The sequence below is a fragment of the Engystomops pustulosus genome, unplaced genomic scaffold (assembly GCF_040894005.1).
Source record: "Engystomops pustulosus unplaced genomic scaffold, aEngPut4.maternal MAT_SCAFFOLD_228, whole genome shotgun sequence".
NCBI classification, from domain to species: domain Eukaryota; kingdom Metazoa; phylum Chordata; class Amphibia; order Anura; family Leptodactylidae; genus Engystomops; species Engystomops pustulosus.
The window spans coordinates 109,299-133,602 of record NW_027285107.1 but is presented as its reverse complement, the minus strand read 5'-3'; the positions used below and the strand labels follow the sequence as shown (position 1 = coordinate 133,602).

The 24,304-nt window shown below is 55.6% G+C and overlaps 1 protein-coding gene across 2 annotated transcripts in view; it reads right to left on the bottom strand.

Moving 5' to 3' along the window:
* PHF19 (PHD finger protein 19) overlaps positions 1–24,304 on the bottom strand; it is a 67,237-nt gene that overhangs the window by 23,386 nt on the left and 19,547 nt on the right. Inside the window, exons 2-14 of one of the 2 annotated variants that reach the window (XM_072132100.1) lie at positions 21,227–21,405; positions 17,393–17,474; positions 16,784–16,879; positions 16,580–16,680; positions 16,350–16,498; positions 9,820–9,915; positions 9,671–9,739; positions 9,471–9,591; positions 7,835–7,902; positions 5,579–5,740; positions 5,427–5,508; positions 5,265–5,350; positions 2,534–2,629 (exon numbers count right to left, since the gene is read on the bottom strand). In XM_072132100.1, the coding sequence (XP_071988201.1) occupies positions 2,534–2,629; positions 5,265–5,350; positions 5,427–5,508; positions 5,579–5,740; positions 7,835–7,902; positions 9,471–9,591; positions 9,671–9,739; positions 9,820–9,915; positions 16,350–16,498; positions 16,580–16,680; positions 16,784–16,879; positions 17,393–17,474; positions 21,227–21,403 (1,385 nt within the window). In that variant the 5' untranslated portion in view covers positions 21,404–21,405. Of the gene's footprint in view, positions 1–2,533; positions 2,630–5,264; positions 5,351–5,426; positions 5,509–5,578; positions 5,741–7,834; positions 7,903–9,470; positions 9,592–9,670; positions 9,740–9,819; positions 9,916–13,549; positions 13,567–16,349; positions 16,499–16,579; positions 16,681–16,783; positions 16,880–17,392; positions 17,475–21,226; positions 21,406–24,304 lie in introns of those variants that run through there. The other variant, XM_072132101.1, reaches the window with a different exon arrangement.

Here is a 24,304-nt window from a genome sequence, read left to right as displayed (position 1 = left end):
TATGCGCTGTCCCCTGCGCTGTATTATGTGCGCTGTATTATGTGCTGTCCCCTGCGCTGTATTATGTGCGCTGTATTATGTGCTGTCCCCTGCGCTGTATTATGTGCGCTGTATTATGTGCGCTGTATTATGTGCGCTGTATTATGTGCGCTGTATTATGCGCTGCCCCCTGCGCTGTATTTTGCGCTGCCCCCTGCGCTGTATTATGCGCTGTATTATGCGCTGTCCCCTGCGCTGTATTATGTGCGCTGTATTATGTGCGCTGTATTATGCGCTGTATTATGTGCGCTGTATTATGCGCTGTCCCCTGCGCTGTATTATGTGCGCTGTATAATGCACTGCCCCCTGCGCTGTATTATGTGCGCTGTATTATGCGCTGTCCCCTGCGCTGTATTATGCGCTGCCCCCTGCGCTGTATTATGTGCGCTGTATAATGCACTGCCCCATGCGCTGTATTATGCGCTGTATTATGTGCTGTCCCCTGCGCTGTATTATGCGCTGTCCCCTGCGCTGTATTATGTGCGCTGTATTATGCGCTGTCCCCTGTGCTGTATTATGTGCTGTCCCCTGCGCTGTATTATGTGCGCTGTATGATGTGCGCTGTATGATGTGCGCTGTATGATGTGCGCTGTATGATGTGCGCTGTATGATGTGCGCTGTATTATGCGCGCTGTATTATGCGCTGTCCCCTGCGCTGTATTATGCGCGCTGTATTATGTGCTGTCCCCTGCGCTGTATTATGTGCGCTGTATTATGCGCTGTCCCCTGCGCTGTATTATGTGCGCTGTATTATGCGCTGTCCCCTGCGCTGTATTATGTGCTGTCCCCTGCGCTGTATTATGTGCGCTGTATTATGCGCTGTCCCTTGCGCTGTATTATGTGCGCTGTATTATGCGCTGTCCCCTGCGCTGTATTATGTGCGCTGTATTATGCGCTGTCCCCTGCGCTGTATTATGTGCGCTGTATTATGCGCTGTCCCCTGCGCTGTATTATGTGCGCTGTATTATGTGCGCTGTATTATGCGCTGTCCCCTGCGCTGTATTATGCGCTGCCCCCTGCGCTGTATTATGCGCTGCCCCCTGCGCTGTATTATGCGCTGCCCCCTGCGCTGTATTATGTGCGCTGTATTATGCGCTGCCCCCTGCGCTGTATTATGTGCGCTGTATTATGCGCTGCCCCCTGCGCTGTATTATGCGCTGCCCCCTGCGCTGTATTATGCGCTGCCCCCTGCACTGTATTATGTGCGCTGTATTATGCGCTGCCCCCTGCGCTGTATTATGCGCTGCCCCCTGCACTGTATTATGTGCGCTGTATTATGCGCGCTGCCCCCTGCGCTGTATTATGTGCGCTGCCCCCTGCGCTGTATTATGCGCGCTGCCCCCTGCGCTGTATTATGCGCGCTGCCCCCTGCGCTGTATTATGCGCTGCCCCCTGCGCTGTATTATGTGCCCTGTATTATGCGCTGCCCCCTGCGCTGTATTATGTGCGCTGTATTATGCGCTGCCCCCTGCGCTGTATTATGTGCGCTGTATTATGCGCTGCCCCCTGCGCTGTATTATGTGCGCTGTATTATGCGCTGCCCCCTGCGCTGTATTATGCGCTGCCCCCTGCGCTGTATTATGCGCTGCCCCCTGCGCTGTATTATGTGCGCTGTATAATGCACTGCCCCCTGCGCTGTATTATGCGCGCTGCCCCCTGCGCTGTATTATGTGCGCTGTATTATGCGCTGCCCCCTGCGCTGTATTATGCGCTGTCCCCTGCGCTGTATTATGCGCTGCCCCCTGCGCTGTATTATGTGCGCTGCCTCCTGCGCTGTATTATGCGCGCTGCCCCCTGCGCTGTATTATGTGCGCTGTATTATGCGCTGCCCCCTGCGCTGTATTATGTGCGCTGTATTATGCGCTGCCCCCTGCGCTGTATTATGCGCTGCCCCCTGCGCTGTATTATGCGCTGCCCCCTGCACTGTATTATGTGCGCTGTATTATGCGCTGCCCCCTGCGCTGTATTATGCGCTGCCCCCTGCACTGTATTATGTGCGCTGTATTATGCGCTGCCCCCTGCGCTGTATTATGCGCTGCCCCCTGCACTGTATTATGTGCGCTGTATTATGCGCGCTGCCCCCTGCGCTGTATTATGTGCGCTGCCCCCTGCGCTGTATTATGCGCGCTGCCCCCTGCGCTGTATTATGCGCGCTGCCCCCTGCGCTGTATTATGCGCTGCCCCCTGCGCTGTATTATGTGCGCTGTATTATGCACTGCCCCCTGCGCTGTATTATGTGCGCTGTATTATGCGCTGCCCCCTGCGCTGTATTATGTGCGCTGTATTATGCGCTGCCCCCTGCGCTGTATTATGTGCGCTGTATTATGCGCTGCCCCCTGCGCTGTATTATGTGCGCTGTATTATGCGCTGCCCCCTGCGCTGTATTATGTGCGCTGTATTATGCGCTGCCCCCTGCGCTGTATTATGCGCGCTGTAAGGTTACTGAATGAACACTGCCTCATTGCACCGGAGCATGTGACGCTGCACCACTTACTGAGACTGGCAGGACAGGCTGGTGGAGGCGGAGCCCGATGTGCTGCCCGCATCATTGGAGTCCAGATCCGAAGTAAAATTCTGTCCAGAACTGGCACTGAAATCACAGGAGAACAAATAACAGGGAGAAGCATTACATCAGGTGCACGGGGCGCTGCAGAGCATTACACCAGGTGCACGGGGCGCTGCAGAGCATTACATCAGGTGCACGGGGCGCTGCAGAGCATTACACCAGGTGCACGGGGCGCTGCAGAGCATTACACCAGGTGCACGGGGCGCTGCAGAGCATTACACCAGGTGCACGGGGCGCTGCAGAGCATTACACCAGGTGCACGGGGCGCTGCAGAGCATTACACCAGGTGCACGGGGCGCTGCAGAGCATTACACCAGGTGCACGGGGCGCTGCAGAGCATTACACCAGGTGTACGGGGCGCTGCAGTGCATTACATCAGGTGTACGGGGCGCTGCAGAGCATTACATCAGGTGTACGGGGCGCTGCAGAGCATTACATCAGGTGCACGGGGCGCTGCAGAGCATTACATCAGGTGTACGGGGCGCTGCAGTGCATTACATCAGGTGTACGGGGCGCTGCAGAGCATTACATCAGGTGTACGGGGCGCTGCAGTGCATTACATCAGGTGTACGGGGCGCTGCAGAGCATTACATCAGGTGTACGGGGCGCTGCAGTGCATTACATCAGGTGTATGGGGCGCTGCAGAGCATTACAGCAGAATTGTGTGTACACAGGGCTGATGGATTACCGGCTGCTGCTGACAGATTTCTTTGGTTCCCTAAGAGCGCGTTCACACGTTGCGTTTTGGTTGCGTTTTCATTGCATTTAAAACCCATTACAACAGCTGAGGAGCGGGGATCTGCCCAATTACATTACTGTTAACGTTTGCGTTTACAAAACGCATTGTAAACATGCATTGTACATACAGGAGCACTTACCTCTCGTCCTGCGCCCCGCTGTACATACAGGAGCACTTACCTCTCGTCCTGCGCCCCGCTGTACATTCAGGAGCACTTACCTCTCGTCCTGCGCCCCACTGTACATACAGGAGCACTTACCTCTCGTCCTGCGCCCCGCTGTACATTCAGGAGCACTTACCTCTCGTCCTGCGCCCCACTGTACATACAGGAGCACTTACCTCTCGTCCTGCGCCCCGCTGTACATTCAGGAGTACTTACCTCTCGTCCTGCGCCCCACTGTACATACAGGAGCACTTACCTCTCGTCCTGCGCCCCGCTGTACATTCAGGAGTACTTACCTCTCGTCCTGCGCCCCACTGTACATACAGGAGCACTTACCTCTCGTCCTGCGCCCCGCTGTACATTCAGGAGTACTTACCTCTCGTCCTGCGCCCCACTGTACATACAGGAGCACTTACCTCTCACCCCGCTGTACATACAGGAGCACTTACCTCTCACCCCGCTGTACATACAGGAGCACTTACCTCTCACCCTGCTGTACATACAGGAGCACTTACCTCTCACCCCACTGTACATACAGGAGCACTTACCTCTCACCCTGCTGTACATACAGGAGCACTTGCCTCTCACCCCGCTGTACATACAGGAGCACTTACCTCTCGTCCTGCGCCCTGCTGTACATACAGGAGCCCTTACCTCTCACCCCGCTGTACATACAGGAGCACTTACCTCTCACCCTGCTGTACATACAGGAGCACTTACCTCTCACCCCGCTGTACATACAGGAGCACTTACCTCTCACCCTGCTGTACATACAGGAGCACTTACCTCTCAGCCTGCGCCCTGCTGTACATACAGGAGCACTTACCTCTCACCCCGCTGTACATACAGGAGCCCTTACCTCTCACCCTGCTGTACATACAGGAGCCCTTACCTCTCACCCCGCTGTACATACAGGAGCACTTACCTCTCACCCCGCTGTACATACAGGAGCACTCACCTCTCACCCCGCTGTACATACAGGAGCACTTACCTCTCACCCCGCTGTACATACAGGAGCACTTACCTCTCACCCCGCTGTACATACAGGAGCCCTTACCTCTCACCCCGCTGTACATACAGGAGCACTTACCTCTCACCCCGCTGTACATACAGGAGCCCTTACCTCTCACCCCGCTGTACATACAGGAGCACTTACCTCTCACCCCGCTGTACATACAGGAGCACTTACCTCTCACCCCGCTGTACATACAGGAGCACTTACCTCTCACCCCGCTGTACATACAGGAGCCCTTACCTCTCACCCCGCTGTACATACAGGAGCCCTTACCTCTCACCCCGCTGTACATACAGGAGCACTTACCTCTCACCCCGCTGTACATACAGGAGCCCTTACCTCTCACCCCGCTGTACATACAGGAGCACTTACCTCTCACCCCGCTGTACATTCAGGAGCACTTACCTCTCACCCCGCTGTACATACAGGAGCACTTACCTCTCACCCCGCTGTACATACAGGAGCACTTACCTCTCACCCCGCTGTACATACAGGAGCACTTACCTCTCACCCCGCTGTACATACAGGAGCACTTACCTCTCACCCCGCTGTACATACAGGAGCCCTTACCTCTCACCCCGCTGTACATACAGGAGCACTTACCTCTCACCCCGCTGTACATACAGGAGCACTTACCTCTCGTCCTGCGCCCTGCTGTACATACAGGAGTACTTACCTCTCACCCCGCTGTACATACAGGAGCACTTACCTCTCACCCCGCTGTACATACAGGAGCACTTACCTCTTCAGGCTCTGGATCTCATCCAGGGTGAAGTTGAAGATGCTGGCCAGGTGGTGGTTGGTGCTCCAGGCGGAGGTGAAGTCGCTCTGTAGTGATGATAAGAGAAGGTGACGCGGCCGCTCGTACAGTCGCACACACGTGTAATACCGCCATGATACTGACACTGGGGATGGCGTCCTCCAGCAGGAATGGCGAGGGTTTCCGGCAGATGCCTCTCCGCTTCTGACGCTCGCAGGGCAGGAGGCTACAGGACGAGAGGTTACGTGTCAGACAATGGCGACTTGCAGGGGGCGGGGCTACACACATGTACTTACCTGCTCTTGTATTTCATGCACCCCTTCTTCTTGACGTCCCGTCCTGACGTCCTGTTCTCCGTCTGTCTGTCAGGTAACAGCTTACTGGGGGGGGACGGCGGCACGCGGATCCGTAAGCGGAAGATACATTGTTTCCTCTTTATTTCCTTTCCACAAAGAAACCTAAAATATAACAAAAACAGCAGAACATGTAGCGACTGTACACGACACGGGGTCAGGGGGGCACATCGGGGCAGGGGAGCGGCCACTAAAGCACATTGTGGGCAAGAAAGGTGCAGTCTACTCAGGAAAAGCTGAGTAGACTGCAGACCTGGGAAAGCTGGGTCTGTCTGATTAGGTTTAATTAGCAGCAGCTGGAAGTCCTGCACAAGTCCCTGGGGCAGAAGTCCCACAATGGTTCCACCTGCCGTGCCAGAGGATACCGAGTTATCGGGGTGACTGGTGAGGTAGGTACCTCCATGTGTAGTCAGTGCTGGAGGCCTGGGAGCGGATACCAAGCTATTGGGGTGGCTGGTGAGGTAGGTACCTCCATGTGAGGTAGGTACAATGGCGGCTCTGCGGAGATGACCATTCCTAGCATGCAGGTACAATGGCGGCTCTGCGGGGATGACCATTCCCAGCATGCAGGTACAATGGCGGCTCTGCGGAGATGACCATTCCTAGCATGCAGGTACAATGGCGGCTCTGCGGGGATGACCATTCCTAGCATGCAGGTACAATGGCGGCTCTGCGGGGATGACCATTCCTAGCATGCAGGTACAATGGCGGCTCTGCGGAGATGACCATTCCTAGCATGCAGGTACAATGGCGGCTCTGCGGGATGACCATTCCTAGCATGCAGGTACAATGGCGGCTCTGCGGGGATGACTATTCCTAGCATGCAGGTACAATGGCGGCTCTGCGGGGATGACCATTCCTAGCATGCAGGTACAATGGCGGCTCTGCGGGGATGACCATTCCTAGCATGCAGGTACAATGGCGGCTCTGCGGGGATGACCATTCCTAGCATGCAGGTACAATGGCGGCTCTGCGGGGATGACCATTCCTAGCATGCAGGTACAATGGCGGCTCTGCGGGGATGACCATTCCTAGCATGCAGGTACAATGGCGGCTCTGCGGGGATGACCATTCCTAGCATGCAGGTACAATGGCGGCTCTGCGGGGATGACCATTCCTAGCATGCAGGTACAATGGCGGCTCTGCGGGGATGACCATTCCTAGCATGCAGGTACAATGGCGGCTCTGCGGGGATGACCATTCCTAGCATGCAGGTACAATGGCGGCTCTGCGGGGATGACCATTCCTAGCATGCAGGTACAATGGCGGCTCTGCGGGGGTTGACTATGGGGTGGCGGGTGGGGGGTGTATAGCAGCACAGTGTGGAGTAAGGGGGGGGGGGTGTATAGCAGCACAGTGTGGAGTATGGGGGGGGGTGTATAGCAGCACAGTGTGGAGTATGGGGGGGGGGGGTGTATAGCAGCACAGTGTGGAGTATGGGGGGGGGTGTATAGCAGCACAGTGTGGAGTATGGGGGGGGGGTGTATAGCAGCACAGTGTGGAGTATGGGGGGGGGGGTGTATAGCAGCACAGTGTGGAGTATGGGGGGGGGTGTATAGCAGCACAGTGTGGAGTATGGGGGGGGGGGTGTATAGCAGCACAGTGTGGAGTATGGGGGGGGGGGGTGTATAGCAGCACAGTGTGGAGTATGGGGGGGGGTGTATAGCAGCACAGTGTGGAGTATGGGGGGGGGTGTATAGCAGCACAGTGTGGAGTATGGGGGGGGGAGTATAGCAGCACAGTGTGGAGTATGGGGGGGGGGTGTATAGCAGCACAGTGTGGAGTATGGGGGGGGGGTGTATAGCAGCACAGTGTGGAGTATGGGGGGGGTGTATAGCAGCACAGTGTGGAGTATGGGGGGGGGTGTATAGCAGCACAGTGTGGAGTATGGGGGGGGGTGTATAGCAGCACAGTGTGGAGTATGGGGGGGGGGGTGTATAGCAGCACAGTGTGGAGTATGGGGGGGTGTGTATAGCAGCACAGTGTGGAGTATGGGGGGGGTGTGTATAGCAGCACAGTGTGGAGTATGGGGGGGGGGGGGTGTATAGCAGCACAGTGTGGAGTATGGGGGGGGGGGGTGTATAGCAGCACAGTGTGGAGTATGGGGGGGGGGGGTGTATAGCAGCACAGTGTGGAGTATGGGGGGGGGGTGTATAGCAGCACAGTGTGGATTATGGGGGGGGCATATGTGTCACTTACCTGCTCTTGTAGCTGTTTAGGGCCTCCAGGAGATGCTGCCCGCGCTCCTCTACCAGGGTGACTGACAACTGCGAGAGATGAAGGACAAGTCACCACCACATGGGGGGTACAGCTATAGGCAGGTAAGTCCTGCAGACACACAGGTAGGTACAGGTAGGTAGCAGGTGGCTGTAGTGCAGGAGGACGATAGAAATATCCCAAATGCATAATGTGCCTGTGATGGTGTTACCATAGCCACTCCCTGCCGCAGCTTCACAGGCTGTTACACAGTCTCCCCTCTCTCTGCTGTAGCACTGCACCAGGGTCACTGTGCGGGTCAGCTCAGCAGACAGTATCACACAGGACAGGATTAGATACACAGCTCAGCAGACAGTATCACACAGGAAAGGATTAGATACACAGCTCAGCAGACAGTATCACACAGGACAGGATTAGATACACAGCTCAGCAGACAGTATCACACAGGATAGGATTAGATACATAGCTCAGTAGACAGTATCACACAGGGCAGGATTAGATACACAGCTCAGCGGACAGTATCACACAGGATAGGATTAGATACACAGCTCAGCAGACTGTATCACACAGGAGAGGATTAGATACACAGCTCAGCAGACTGTATCACACAGGAAAGGATTAGATACACAGCTCAGCAGACAGTATCACACAGGACAGGATTAGATACACAGCTCAGCAGACAGTATCACACAGGATAGGATTAGATACATAGCTCAGTAGACAGTATCACACAGGGCAGGATTAGATACACAGCTCAGCGGACAGTATCACACAGGATAGGATTAGATACACAGCTCAGCAGACTGTATCACACAGGAGAGGATTAGATACACAGCTCAGCAGACTGTATCACACAGGAGAGGATTAGATACACAGCTCAGCAGACAGTATCACACAGGATAGGATTAGATACACAGCTCAGCAGACAGTATCACACAGGATAGAATTAGATACACAGCTCAGCAGGCAGTATCACACAGGATAGGATTAGATACACAGCTCAGCAGACAGTATCACACAGGATAGGATTAGATACACAGCTCAGCAGACAGTATCACACAGGATAGGATTAGATACACAGCTCAGCAGGCTGTATCACACAGGATAGAATTAGATACACAGCTCAGCAGACAGTATCACACAGGATGGGATTAGATACACAGCTCAGCAGACAGTATCACACAGGAGAGGATTAGATACACAGCTCAGCAGACAGTATCACACAGGATAGAATTAGATACACAGCTCAGCAGACAGTATCACACAGGATAGAATTAGATACACAGCTCAGCAGACAGTATCACACAGGATAGAATTAGATACACAGCTCAGCAGGCAGTATCACACAGGATAGAATTAGATACACAGCTCAGCAGACAGTATCACACAGGATAGAATTAGATACACAGCTCAGCAGACAGTATCACACAGGATGGGATTAGATACACGGCTCAGCAGGCAGTATCACACAGGATGAGATTAGATACACGGCTCAGCAGACAGTATCACACAGGATGGGATTAGATACACGGCTCAGCAGGCAGTATCACACAGGAGGTAGGATTCTGCACCTCGAGCCCCTTTCCAATGCTTCTACCCCTGTTGTCCGGGCACCTACCTTCCCCAGCTGTAAGTGCTCCCAGTTGTCGCTGACAAAGGTGAGGATCTCCTCCAGGTGGAAGTATTTCTTCTTACTGATGACGCCGAGGTTATAGAGGGCGAGATGTACCACGTCCACCCTGCGGGAGAAGCACGATGGGTGACGGGTGGGGACACGGGGGGCACCCACCCTGGCACCCGGGCACCCTCCCCTCTCACCATCGCAACGGCAGCCGCTTCATGAACTCCACCCCATGGTTACAGACGGAGCAGAAGAATATGAAAAACCTGCCGGGAGAGAAAGGGTTAAGCCCCGCTGCTGGGGGTGCAGGTACGTCCCGCCATGCCTCCGGGGGTGCACACCTCACCTGTCCCCAAACAGCATGGGCTCGCTCATACACTGGATACAGGCCTCGTGGAACCACTGCCGGCACCGGCAGCACTGGATCATCTTCAGGTACCACCTGCAGCCACAAGACAAGAGGCCGACACACTGTAACAAACAGCGTAGGGAAAGGTCTACAATGTCACATGCTGCACTCCAATGTATAGCTGTGACCCAGCTTTCCCAGACTCCTCAGACATTTCTGCTGTCACTAATAGGCTTCAGAGAGAGAAAAGACACAAAGCAACGCTAACTGGATCCACCCCACAGACTGCAGCCAGTGTTATGTATCGTCCCTGGAGAGATGTGTAATCATACCTCACACTGCTGTACTCTGTGCTCTCTGCAGCCAGTGTTATGTATTGTCCCTGGAGAGATGTGTAATCAGACCTCACACTGCTGTGCTCTGTGCTCTCTACAGCCAGTGTTATGTATTGTCCCTGGAGAGATGTGTAATCAGACCTTACACTGCTGTGCTCTCTGCAGCCAGTGTTATGTATTGTCCCTGGAGAGATGTGTAATTAGACCTCACCCTGCTGTGCTCTGTGCAGCCAGTGTTATGTATTGTCCCTGGAGAGATGTGTAATCAGACCTCACACTGCTGTGCTCTGTGCTCTCTGCAGCCAGTGTTATGTATTGTCCCTGGAGAGATGTATAATCAGACCTCACACTGCTGTGCTCTGTGCTCTCTGCAGCCAGTGTTATGTATTGTCCCTGGATAGATGTGTAATCATACCTCGCACTGCTGTGCTCTGTGCTCTCTGCAGCCAGTGTTATGTATTGTCCCTGGAGAGAAGTGTAATCAGACCTCACACTGCTGTGCTCTGTGCTCTCTGCCGCCAGTGTTATGTATTGTCCCTGGAGAGATGTGTAATCAGACCTCACACTGCTGTGCTCTGTGCTCTCTGCAGCCAGTGTTATGTATTGTCCCTGGAGAGATGTATAATCAGACCTCACACTGCTGTGCTCTGTGCTCTCTGCAGCCAGTGTTATGTATTGTCCCTGGATAGATGTGTAATCATACCTCGCACTGCTGTGCTCTGTGCTCTCTGCAGCCAGTGTTATGTATTGTCCTGGAGAGATGTGTAATCAGACCTCACACTGCTGTGCTCTGTGCTCTCTGCAGCCAGTGTTATGTACTGTCCCTGGAGAGATGTGTAATCAGACCACACACTGCTGTGCTCTGTGCTCTCTGCAGCCAGTGTTATGTATTGTCCCTGGAGAGATGTGTAATCAGACCTCACACTGCTGTGCTCTGTGCTCTCTGCAGCCAGTGTTATGTATTGTCCCTGGACAGATGTGTAATCATACCTCACACTGCTGTGCTCTGTGCTCTCTGCAGCCAGTGTTATGTATTATCCCTGGAGAGATGTGTAATCAGACCTCACACTGCTGTGCTCTGTGCTCTCTACAGCCAGTGTTATGTACTGTCCCTGGAGAGATGTGTAATCAGACCACACACTGCTGTGCTCTGTGCTCTCTGCAGCCAGTGTTATGTATTGTCCCTGGAGAGATGTGTAATCAGACCTCACACTGCTGTGCTCTGTGCTCTCTGCAGCCAGTGTTATGTATTGTCCCTGGACAGATGTGTAATCATACCTCACACTGCTGTGCTCTGTGCTCTCTGCAGCCAGTGTTATGTATTATCCCTGGAGAGATGTGTAATCAGACCTCACACTGCTGTGCTCTGTGCTCTCTACAGCCAGTGTTATGTACTGTCCCTGGAGAGATGTGTAATCAGATCTCACACTGCTGTGCTCTGTGCTCTCTGCAGCCAGTGTTATGTATTGTTCCTGGAGAGATGTGTAATCAGACCTCACATTGCTGTGCTCTGTGCTCTCTGCAGCCAGTGTTATGTATTGTCCCTGGAGAGATGTGTAATCAGACCTCACACTGCTGTGCTCTGTGCTCTCTGCAGCCAGTGTTATGTACTGTCCCTGGAGATATGTGTAATCAGACCTCACACTGCTGTGCTCTGTGCTCTCTGCAGCCAGTGTTATGTACTGTCCCTGGAGAGATGTGTAATCAGACCTCACACTGCTGTGCTCTGTGCTCTCTGCAGCCAGTGTTATGTATTGTCCCTAGAGAGATGTGTAATCAGACCTCACATTGCTGTGCTCTGTGCTCTCTGCAGCCAGTGTTATGTATTGTCCCTGGAGAGATGTGTAATCAGACCTCACACTGCTGTGCTCTGTGCTCTCTGCAGCCAGTGTTATGTATTGTCCCTGGAGAGATGTGTAATCAGACCTCACATTGCTGTGTTCTGTGCTCTCTGCAGCTAGTGTTATGTATTGTCCCTGGAGAGATGTGTAATCAGACCTCACACTGCTGTGCTCTGTGCTCTCTGCAGCCAGTGTTATGTATTGTCCCTGGAGAGATGTGTAATCAGACCTCACACTGCTGTGCTCTGTGCTCTCTGCAGCCAGTGTTATGTATTGTCCCTGGAGAGATGTGTAATCAGACCTCACACTGCTGTGCTCTCTGCAGCCAGTGTTATGTATTGTCCCTGGAGAAATGTGTAATCAGACCTCACACTGCTGTGCTCTGTGCTCTCTGCAGCCAGTGTTATGTATTGTCCCTGGAGAAATGTGTAATCAGACCTCACACTGCTGTGCTCTGTGCTCTCTGCAGCCAGTGTTATGTATTGTCCCTGGAGAGATGTGTAATCAGACCTCACACTGCTGTGCTCTGTGCTCTCTGCAGCCAGTGTTATGTATTGTCCCTGGAGAGATGTGTAATCAGACCTCACACTGCTGTGCTCTGTGCTCTCTGCAGCCAGTGTTATGTATTGTCCCTGGAGAGATGTGTAATCAGACCTCACACTGCTGTGCTCTGTGCTCTCTGCAGCCAGTGTTATGTATTGTCCCTGGAGAGATGTGTAATCAGACCTCACACTGCTGTGCTCTGTGCCCTCTGCAGCCAGTGTTATGTATTGTCCCTGGAGAGATGTGTAATCAGACCTCACACTGCTGTGCTCTGTGCCCTCTGCAGCCAGTGTTATGTATTGTCCCTGGAGAGATGTGTAATCAGACCTCACACTGCTGTGCTCTGTGCCCTCTGCAGCCAGTGTTATGTATTGTCCCTGGAGAGATGTGTAATCAGACCTCACACTGCTGTGCTCTGTGCCCTCTGCAGCCAGTGTTATGTATTGTCCCTGGAGAGATGTGTAATCAGACCTCACACTGCTGTGCTCTGTGCTCTCTGCAGCCAGTGTTATGTATTGTCCCTGGAGAGATGTGTAATCAGACCTCACACTGCTGTGCTCTGTGCTCTCTGCAGCCAGTGTTATGTATTGTCCCTGGAGAGATGTGTAATCAGACCTCACACTGCTGTGCTCTGTGCTCTCTGCAGCCAGTGTTATGTATTGTCCCTGGAGAGATGTGTAATCAGACCTCACACTGCTGTGCTCTGTGCTCTCTGCAGCCAGTGTTATGTATTGTCCCTGGAGAGATGTGTAATCAGACCTCACACTGCTGTGCTCTGTGCTCTCTGCAGCCAGTGTTATGTATTGTCCCTGGAGAGATGTGTAATCAGACCTCACACTGCTGTGCTCTGTGCTCTCTGCAGCCAGTGTTATGTATTGTCCCTGGAGAGATGTGTAATCAGACCTCACACTGCTGTGCTCTGTGCTCTCTGCAGCCAGTGTTATGTATTGTCCCTGGAGAGATGTGTAATCAGACCTCACACTGCTGTGCTAGGGTATGGTGCCTTACTCTCCGGGGCCCCCGCAGTAGCACTGCTGTGCTAGGGTATGGTGCCTTACTCTCAGGGGCCCCCGCAGTAGCACTGCTGTGCTAGGGTATGGTGCCTTACTCTCCGGGGCCCCCGCAGTAGCACTGCTGTGCTAGGGTATGGTGCCTTACTCTCAGGGGCCCCCGCAGTAGCACTGCTGTGCTAGGGTATGGTGCCTTACTCTCAGGGGCCCCCGCAGTAGCACTGCTGTGCTAGGGTATGGTGCCTTACTCTCAGGGGCCCCCGCAGTAGCACTGCTGTGCTAGGGTATGGTGCCTTACTCTCCGGGGCCCCCGCAGTAGCTCTGCTGTGCTAGGGTATGGTGCCTTACTCTCCGGGGCCCCCGCAGTAGCACTGCTGTGCTAGGGTATGGTGCCTTACTCTCCGGGGCCCCCGCAGTAGCACTGCTGTGCTAGGGTATGGTGCCTTACTCTCCGGGGCCCCCGCAGTAGCACTGCTGTGCTAGGGTATGGTGCCTTACTCTCCGGGGCTCCCGCAGTAGCACTGCTGTGCTAGGGTATGGTGCCTTACTCTCAGGGGCCCCCGCAGTAGCACTGCTGTGCTAGGGTATGGTGCCTTACTCTCCGGGGCCCCCGCAGTAGCACTGCTGTGCTAGGGTATGGTGCCTTACTCTCAGGGGCCCCCGCAGTAGCACTGCTGTGCTAGGGTATGGTGCCTTACTCTCCGGGGCCCCCGCAGTAGCACTGCTGTGCTAGGGTATGGTGCCTTACTCTCCGGGGCCCCCGCAGTAGCACTGCTGTGCTAGGGTATGGTGCCTTACTCTCCGGGGCCCCCGCAGTAGCACTGCTGTGCTAGGGTATGGTGCCTTACTCTCAGGGGCCCCCGCAGTAGCACTGCTGTGCTAGGGTATGGTGCCTTACTCTCAGGGGCCCCCGCAGTAGCACTGCTGTGCTAGGGTATGGTGCCTTACTCTCCGGGGCCCCCGCAGTAGCACTGCTGTGCTAGGGTATGGTGCCTTACTCTCCGGGGCCCCCGCAGTAGCACTGCTGTGCTAGGGTATGGTGCCTTACTCTCAGGGGCCCCCGCAGTAGCACTGCTGTGCTAGGGTATGGTGCCTTACTCTCAGGGGCCCCCGCAGTAGCACTGCTGTGCTAGGGTATGGTGCCTTACTCTCCGGGGCCCCCGCAGTAGCACTGCTGTGCTAGGGTATGGTGCCTTACTCTCCGGGGCCCCCGCAGTAGCACTGCTGTGCTAGGGTATGGTGCCTTACTCTCCGGGGCCCCCGCAGTAGCACTGCTGTGCTAGGGTATGGTGCCTTACTCTCAGGGGCCCCCGCAGTAGCACTGCTGTGCTAGGGTATGGTGCCTTACTCTCAGGGGCCCCCGCAGTAGCACTGCTGTGCTAGGGTATGGTGCCTTACTCTCAGGGGCCCCCGCAGTAGCACTGCTGTGCTAGGGTATGGTGCCTTACTCTCCGGGGCCCCCGCAGTAGCACTGCTGTGCTAGGGTATGGTGCCTTACTCTCCGGGGCCCCCGCAGTAGCACTGCTGTGCTAGGGTATGGTGCCTTACTCTCCGGGGCCCCCGCAGTAGCACTGCTGTGCTAGGGTATGGTGCCTTACTCTCAGGGGCCCCCGCAGTAGCACTGCTGTGCTAGGGTATGGTGCCTTACTCTCCGGGGCCCCCGCAGTAGCACTGCTGTGCTAGGGTATGGTGCCTTACTCTCAGGGGCCCCCGCAGTAGCACTGCTGTGCTAGGGTATGGTGCCTTACTCTCCGGGGCCCCCGCAGTAGCACTGCTGTGCTAGGGTATGGTGCCTTACTCTCCGGGGCCCCCGCAGTAGCACTGCTGTGCTAGGGTATGGTGCCTTACTCTCCGGGGCCCCCGCAGTAGCACTGCTGTGCTAGGGTATGGTGCCTTACTCTCCGGGGCCCCCGCAGTAGCACTGCTGTGCTAGGGTATGGTGCCTTACTCTCCGGGGCCCCCGCAGTAGCACTGCTGTGCTAGGGTATGGTGCCTTACTCTCCGGGGCCCCCGCAGTAGCACTGCTGTGCTAGGGTATGGTGCCTTACTCTCCGGGGCCCCCGCAGTAGCACTGCTGTGCTAGGGTATGGTGCCTTACTCTCCGGGGCCCCCGCAGTAGCACTGCTGTGCTAGGGTATGGTGCCTTACTCTCCGGGGCCCCCGCAGTAGCACTGCTGTGCTAGGGTATGGTGCCTTACTCTCCGGGGCCCCCGCAGTAGCACTGCTGTGCTAGGGTATGGTGCCTTACTCTCCGGGGCCCCCGCAGTAGCACTGCTGTGCTAGGGTATGGTGCCTTACTCTCCGGGGCCCCCGCAGTAGCACTGCTGTGCTAGGGTATGGTGCCTTACTCTCAGGGGCCCCCGCAGTAGCACTGCTGTGCTAGGGTATGGTGCCTTACTCTCCGGGGCCCCCGCAGTAGCACTGCTGTGCTAGGGTATGGTGCCTTACTCTCAGGGGCCCCCGCAGTAGCACTGCTGTGCTAGGGTATGGTGCCTTACTCTCAGGGGCCCCCGCAGTAGCACTGCTGTGCTAGGGTATGGTGCCTTACTCTCAGGGGCCCCCGCAGTAGCACTGCTGTGCTAGGGTATGGTGCCTTACTCTCAGGGGCCCCCGCAGTAGCACTGCTGTGCTAGGGTATGGTGCCTTACTCTCCGGGGCCCCCGCAGTAGCACTGCTGTGCTAGGGTATGGTGCCTTACTCTCCGGGGCCCCCGCAGTAGCACTGCTGTGCTAGGGTATGGTGCCTTACTCTCCGGGGCCCCCGCAGTAGCACTGCTGTGCTAGGGTATGGTGCCTTACTCTCCGGGGCCCCCGCAGTAGCAGTAGCACTGCTGCTGGTTGGTCCTGTGTGCAGAGTCCCACTCCAGCTCCTGGGGGCAGTAGGTCAGGAACATCTTGACGGCCTGCAGGCTCCGGGCCATCGCTCCTTTCTTTAAGGCTCCTCCTTTCTGCAAAACACAGAAGTGATGTGACCACGGCGAGACCCTGGTATCCCTGGAGGTGCTCACCCAGCTTTCCTCTGCTCTTACCCTGACGGCCAGGACAAAAATGCAGCAGCGGCAGAACCAGGGCTCCAGGAGGCCGCGCTCCCCGCTCTCCACCGCCGGGATGTGACACTTCTGGTGATATCCTGGAAGCCACAAGACAACGGCCCACGATTACCACGAGTGATGCCCCTAGCGGACAGCACGCCCTGTCCCGCCCCCTCCCCATGATTCTTCTCTTGTACCTACCCAGTCCACACTTTCCACAGATGAGGATCTCGTTGAGCGCAGTCCTGGTCTTTCCCATGCAGATGTTACACTTTGGCTCCTCCCCTGGGACTCCAGCTGTGGACACAAGAAATGAGGGGTGCCCCCCAGGAGCGGTCACTGCTACTACAATGAGGGGGTTCCCCATGTAATGACCCAGAGGACAATACAAAATTCTTATTATGAATGCAGTGTAGATTCAGCCACCCGGGGGGGGGGGGGGTTTATAAACCACAGGGACCCTGGCATCCGTGGGGTTACAGACCACAGGGGCCCCTGTGCCAACCACGTCACAGCTGGCCACATTGAGGAGTCACAACTCCTTCCGGTCCCTTGCGGCATTATATAACTGTCCAGTGTCCTTACACATATAATAAGATAGTCAGATGTGGCCCCTGGGGCCCCAGTAGACTGCCAGATGCCATTTATAGTAGGATGTGTCCTCGCTGAGGGGTTGTTACAATGTAAATACATAGAAAATGTTTATGGGCTGATTTATTAAGGGATAAACCGACACATTGTAACAAATGACCTGCTCCATAATCTGTACAGCAGCTGCCCCCCATTATAGGGGGCTTCTCCAGGCCTCACCGTGCTGAATGTCCTTCCACAGCACCCAGTACTTGGAGTTGTCCTCGAAGGTGACCAGGCAGCTCTGCTTCGTACTGCTCACCTGCAGGGAGGATACAGGGTGCGCTGCAATATATCAGTGTGTAACAGACTACAACCCCCACTGGACACAGTATACAGGGGACACCTCAGGAGCTTACAATCTAATCTCAGGCACACTGGGGCTCATTTACTAAGTTTTCTGTCGCCCGTTGCTCCTTCTTTCTAGTGTAAGCTCCTTGCACAGGTATAAGAAGTGTCCGTGTACTTGTGTCATACGCAACACCTTAGTGGCGCGACTGCTTCCACGCAACAGATATTAGGATTCGGACTGAGCGCGGGATTTAACTTTAAAATTGTGTCACAAGACCAAGCACCTGCATGCACCAGGAAGAAGAAGGTGAACTCCGGGGACCTGAGCGGGGAAGTGTCACATGCAGGATATCGGGCGCAGGATGTTAGTGACTCCCCGCACAGCGCATTATACACGGACAATGCACTTACATGCACCAGGAAGAAGAAGGTGAACTCCGGGGACCTGAGCGGGGAAGCGACACATGCAGGATATCAGGTGCAGGATCTTAGTGACTCCCCGCACAGCGCATTATACACAGACAATGCACTTACATGCACCAGAAAGAAGAAGGTGAACTCCGGGGACCTGAGCGGGGAAGAGACACATGCAGGATATCGGGCGCAGGATCTTAGTGACTCCCCGCACAGCGCATTATACACGGACAATGCACTTACATGCACCAGGGAGAAGAAGGTGAACTCCGGGGACCTGAGCGGGGAAGCGACACATGCAGGATATCGGGTGCAGGATCTTAGTGACTCCCCGCACAGCGCATTATACACGGACAATGCACTTACATGCACCAGGAAGAAGAAGGTGAACTCCGGGGACCTGAGCAGGGAAGTGACACATGCAGGATATCAGGTGCAGGATCTTAGTGACTCCCCGCACAGCGCATTATACACAGACAATGCACTTACATGCACCAGAAAGAAGAAGGTGAACTCCGGGGACCTGAGCGGGGAAGAGACACATGCAGGATATCGGGCGCAGGATCTTAGTGACTCCCCGCACAGCGCATTATACACGGACAATGCACTTAGATGCACCAGGAAGAAGAAGGTGAACTCCAGGGACCTGAGCAGGGAAGCGACACATGCAGGATATCGGGGGCAGGATCTTAGTGACTCCCCGCACAGCGCATTATACACGGACAATGCACTTACATGCACCAGGAAGAAGAAGGTGAACTCCAGGGACCTGAGCGGGGAAGCGACACATGCAGGATATCGGGCGCAGGATCTTAGTGACTCCCTGCACAGCACATTATACACAGACAATGCACTTACATGCACCAGGAAGAAGAAGGTGAACTCCGGGGACCTGAGCGGGGAAGCGACACATGCAGGATATCGGGCGCAGGATCTTAGTGACTCCCCGCACAGCGCATTATACACGGACAATGCACTTACATGCACCAGGAAGAAGAAGGTGAACTCCGGGGACCTGAGCAGGGAAGCGACACATGCAGGATATCGGGTGCACGATCTTAGTGACTCCCCGCACAGCGCATTATACACGGACAATGCACTTACATGCACCAGGAAGAAGAAGGTGAACTCCGGGGACCTTAGCGGGGAAGTGACACATGCAGGATACCGGGTGAACGATCTTAGTGACTCCCCGCACAGGACATTATACAAGGACAATGCACTTACATGCACCAGGAAGAAGAAGGTGAACTCCAGGGACCTGAGCGGGGAAGTGACACATGCAGGATATCAGGAGCACGATCTTAGTGACTCCCCACACAGCGCATTATACATGGACAATGCACTTACATGCACCAGGAAGAAGAAGGTGAACTCCGGGGACCTGAGCGGGGAAGCGACACATGCAGGATATCGGGCGCAGGATCTTAGTGACTCCCCACACAGCGCATTATACATGGACAATGCACTTACATGCACCAGGAAGAAGAAGGTGAACTCCTGGGACCTGAGCGGGGAAGCCACACATGCAGGATATCGGGGGCAGGATCTTAGTGACTCCCCACACAGCGCATTATACACGGACAATGCACTTACATGCACCAGGAAGAAGAAGGTGAACTCCTGGGACCTGAGCGGGGAAGCCACACATGCAGGATATCGGGTGCAGGATCTTAGTGACTCCTCGCACAGCACATTATACACAGACAATGCACTTACATGCACCAGGAAGAAGAAGGTGAACTCCTGGGACCTGAGTGGGGAAGCCACACATGCAGGATATCGGGGGCAGGATCTTAGTGACTCCCCGCACAGCGCATTATACACGGACAATACACTTACATGCACCAGGAAGAAGAAGGTGAACTCCGGGGACCTGAGCGGGGAAGCGACACATGCAGGATATCGGGTGCAGGATCTTAGTGACTCCCCGCACAGCGCATTATACACGGACAATGCACTTACATGCACCAGGAAGAAGAAGGTGAACTCCAGGGACCTGAGCGGGGAAGCGACACATGCAGGATATCGGGGGCAGGATCTTAGTGACTCCCTGCACAGCGCATTACACACGAACAATGCACTTACATGCACCAGAAAGAAGAAGGTGAACTCCAGGGACCTGAGCGGGGAAGTGACACATGCAGGATATCGGGTGCAGGATCTTAGTGACTCCCCGCACAGCGCATTATACACGGACAATGCACTTACAAGCACCAGAAAGAAGAAGGTGAACTCCGGGGACCTGCGCGGGGAAGTGACACATGCAGGATATCGGGTGCACAATCTTAGTGACTCCCCGCACAGCGCATTATACACGGACAATGCACTTACATGCACCAGGAAGAAGAAGGTGAACTCCGGGGACCTTAGCGGGGAAGTGACACATGCAGGATACCGGGTGAACGATCTTAGTGACTCCCCGCACAGGACATTATACAAGGACAATGCACTTACATGCACCAGGAAGAAGAAGGTGAACTCCAGGGACCTGAGCGGGGAAGCGACACATGCAGGATATTTGGTGCAGGATCTTAGTTACTCCCTGCACAGCGCATAATACATGGACAATGCACTTACATGCACCAGGAAGAAGAAGGTGAACTCCAGGGACCTGAGCGGGGAAGCGACACATGCAGGATATCGGGTGCAGGATCTTAGTAACTCCCCGCACAGCACATTATACACCGACAATGCACTTACATGCACCAGGAAGAAGAAGGTGAACTCCGGGGACCTGAGCGGGGAAGTGACACATGCAGGATATCGGGTGCAGGATCTTAGTGACTCCCCGCACAGCGCATTATACACGGACAATGCACTTACATGCACCAGGAAGAAGAAGGTGAACTCCGGGGACCTGAGCGGGGAAGCGACACATGCAGGATATCGTGCGCAGGATCTTAGTGACTCCCTGCACAGCACATTATACACGGACAATGCACTTACATGCACCAGGAAGAAGAAGGTGAACTCCGGGGACCTGAGCGGGGAAGCGACACATGCAGGATATCGGGCGCAGGATCTTAGTGACTCCCCGCACAGCGCATTATACACGGACAATGCACTTACATGCACCAGGAAGAAGAAGGTGAACTCCGGGGACCTGAGCGGGGAAGCGACACATGCAGGATATCGGGGAAACGATCTTAGTGACTCCCCGCACAGCGCAACCAGGAAGAAGAAGGTGAACTCCATTGGACAGGTAAGTAAATGTGCCCCAACATATCACTCCCACCATCCCTGACCCCAGGAGCTCACAATCTAATCCCCCCACATGATGGTTCCGGTTGCAGGTAGGTGACTCACTCGCTTGATCTTGCCCAGGTAGTAGAGTCCGTCTGTCCAGCGGCACAGCACATATTGGCCCTCGGCCTGGCTGACCATCAGCTCCTGGCGGTCTTGTCCGGTCCTTGTGGGGGTCCCGTGGGATGCGCGTTGCAGGTGGGCGCAGGACGTGTAGACATCTCGCAGCGGCGGCTCCATGTCTGCAGGACACGATACACGGTATCACATGACAATGCAGGAGACCACAGCAGGACGTCTCAGGATGTGAAGGAGTTAACCATGTCAGCAGAGGTGCCGGCTCCCTGCAGCTGCTGCAGCGTCTCTTGGAATGAGTCAGTAACAACTTCCTCTTCCGCTGTCACCCCGTCATTCAGAGACTGGGGCTTAGGGAGGAGGCGAGAGAGAATGTGCAGCACCTCGGCCGCAGAGCTAACAGTCTACATCCACCTCTAGTACCGCACCTGCTGATAGGGTTATGGGCACTCCAGGGGTGAAAATGGAACAAAAACCTCTGAACTATGAACTCTCCCCCCACCCAAAACTGAGGCCCCCAAACTCATAACAAGGACTACCCCCCCCCGCTATCTCCTCTCACCCGTCTCTCTCTCTCTCTCTCCCGTCTCTCTCCTCTCTCCCGTCTCTCTCTCTCCTCTCTCCCCCGTCTCTCTCCCTCCTCTCTCCCGTCTCTCTCTCTCCCGTCTCTCTCTCTCCCGTCTCTCTCTCTCCCGTCTCTCTCTCTCTCTCCCGTCTCTCTCCCGTCTCTCTCTCTCTCTCTCTCTCCCGTCTCTCTCTCTCTCCTCTCTCCCGTCTCTCCCTCTCTCCCGTCTCTCTCTCTCTCCTCTCTCCCGTCTCTCTCTCTCTCCTCTCTCCCGTCTCTCTCTCTCTCCTCTCTCTCTCCTCTCTCTCTCTCCTCTCTCCCGTCTCTCTCTCCCGTCTCTCTCTCTCTCCCGTCTCTCCCGTCTCTCTCTCTCTCCCGTCTCTCTCTCTCTCCCGTCTCTCTCTCTCTCGTCTCTCTCTCTCGTCTCTCTCTCTCGTCTCTCTCTCTCGTCTCTCTCTCTCGTCTCTCTCTCTCGTCTCTCTCTCTCGTCTCTCTCTCCCGCCTCTCTCTCCCGCCTCTCTCTCCCGCCTCTCTCTCCCGCCTCTCTCTCTCGCCTCTCTCCCGTCTCTCTCTCTCCTCTCTCCCGTCTCTCTCTCTCCTCTCTCCCGTCTCTCTCTCTCCTCTCTCCCGTCTCTCTCTCTCCTCTCTCCCGTCTCTCTCTCTCCTCTCTCCCGTCTCTCTCTCTCCTCTCTCCCGTCTCTCTCTCTCCTCTCTCCCGTCTCTCTCTCGTCTCTCTCCCCCGTCTCTCTCCCTCCTCTCTCCCCCGTCTCTCTCCCTCCTATCTCCCCCGTCTCTCTCTCTCCTCTCTCCCGTCTCTCTCTCTCTCCTCTCTCCCCGTCTCTCTCTCTCTCGTCTCTCTCCCCCGTCTCTCTCTCTCGTCTCTCTCTCTCTCTCCTCTCTCCCGCCTCTCTCTCTCCTCTCTCCCGTCTCTCTCCCGTCTCTCTCTCTCTCCCGTCTCTCTCTCCTCTCTCCCGTCTCTCTCTCTCCCGTCTCTCTCTCTCCCGTCTCTCTCTCTCTCTCCTCTCTCCCGTCTCTCTCTCTCTCTCTCTCTCTCTCCCCTCTCTCCCGTCTCTCTCTCTCTCTCTCCCGTCTCTCTCTCTCTCCCGTCTCTCTCTCTCCCGTCTCTCTCTCTCCCGTCTCTCTCTCTCCCGTCTCTCTCTCTCCCGTCTCTCTCTCTCCCGTCTCTCTCTCTCCCGTCTCTCTCTCCTCTCTCCCGTCTCTCTCTCTCCCGTCTCTCTCTCTCCCGTCTCTCTCTCTCTCTCCTCTCTCCCGTCTCTCTCTCTCTCTCTCTCTCTCTCCCCTCTCTCCCGTCTCTCTCTCTCTCTCTCCCGTCTCTCTCTCTCTCCCGTCTCTCTCTCTCCCGTCTCTCTCTCTCCCGTCTCTCTCTCTCCCGTCTCTCTCTCTCTCTCGTCTCTCTCCCGTCTCTCTCTCTCTCCTCTCTCTCCCTCCCTCCTCTCTCTCTCTCCTCTCTCTCCCTCCTCTCTCTCCCGTCTCTCTCTCCCGTCTCTCTCTCTCTCTCCCGTCTCTCTCTCTCTCTCCCGTCTCTCTCTCTCTCTCCCGTCTCTCTCTCTCTCTCCCGTCTCTCTCTCTCTCTCCCGTCTCTCTCTCTCTCTCCCGTCTCTCTCTCTCTCTCCCGTCTCTCTCTCTCTCTCCCGTCTCTCTCTCTCTCTCCCGTCTCTCTCTCTCTCTCCCGTCTCTCTCTCTCCCGTCTCTCTCTCTCCCCCGTCTCTCTCTCTCTCCTCTCTTCCGTCTCTCTCTCTCTCCTCTCTCCCGTCTCTCTCTCTCCTGTCACTGTCTCTTCTTTCTCCCGTCTCTCTCTCTTCTCTCCCGTCTCTCTCTCTTCTCTCCTCTCTCCCCTGTGTCCCGGTGTCTCCCCTCTCTCACCTGTGTCCCGGTGTCTCCCCCCTCTCTCCCCTGTGTCCCCTCTCTCTCCCCTGTGTCCCGGTGTCTCCCCCCCTCTCACCTGTGTCCCGGTGTCTCCCCCCTCTCTCCCCTGTGTCCCGGTGTCTCCCCTCTCTCTCACCTGTGTCCCGGTGTCTCCCCCCTCTCTCACCTGTGTCCCGGTGTCTCCCCCCTCTCTCACCTGTGTCCCGGTGTCTCCCCCCTCTCTCACCTGTGTCCCGGTGTCTCCCCCCTCTCTCACCTGTGTCCCGGTGTCTCCCCTCTCTCACCTGTGTCCCGGTGTCTCCCCCCTCTCTCCCCTGTGTCCCGGTGTCTCCCCTCTCTCTCACCTGTGTCCCGGTGTCTCCCCTCTCTCACCTGTGTCCCGGTGTCTCCCCTCTCTCACCTGTGTCCCGGTGTCTCCCCCCTCTCTCACCTGTGTCCCGGTGTCTCCCTCTCCCCTGTGTCCCGGTGTCTCCCCTCTCTCACCTGTGTCCCGGTGTCTCCCTCTCCCCTGTGTCCCGGTGTCTCCCCCCTCTCTCCCCTGTGCCCCGGTGTCTCCCCTCTCTCACCTGTGTCCCGGTGTCTCCCCTCTCTCACCTGTGTCCCGGTGTCTCCCC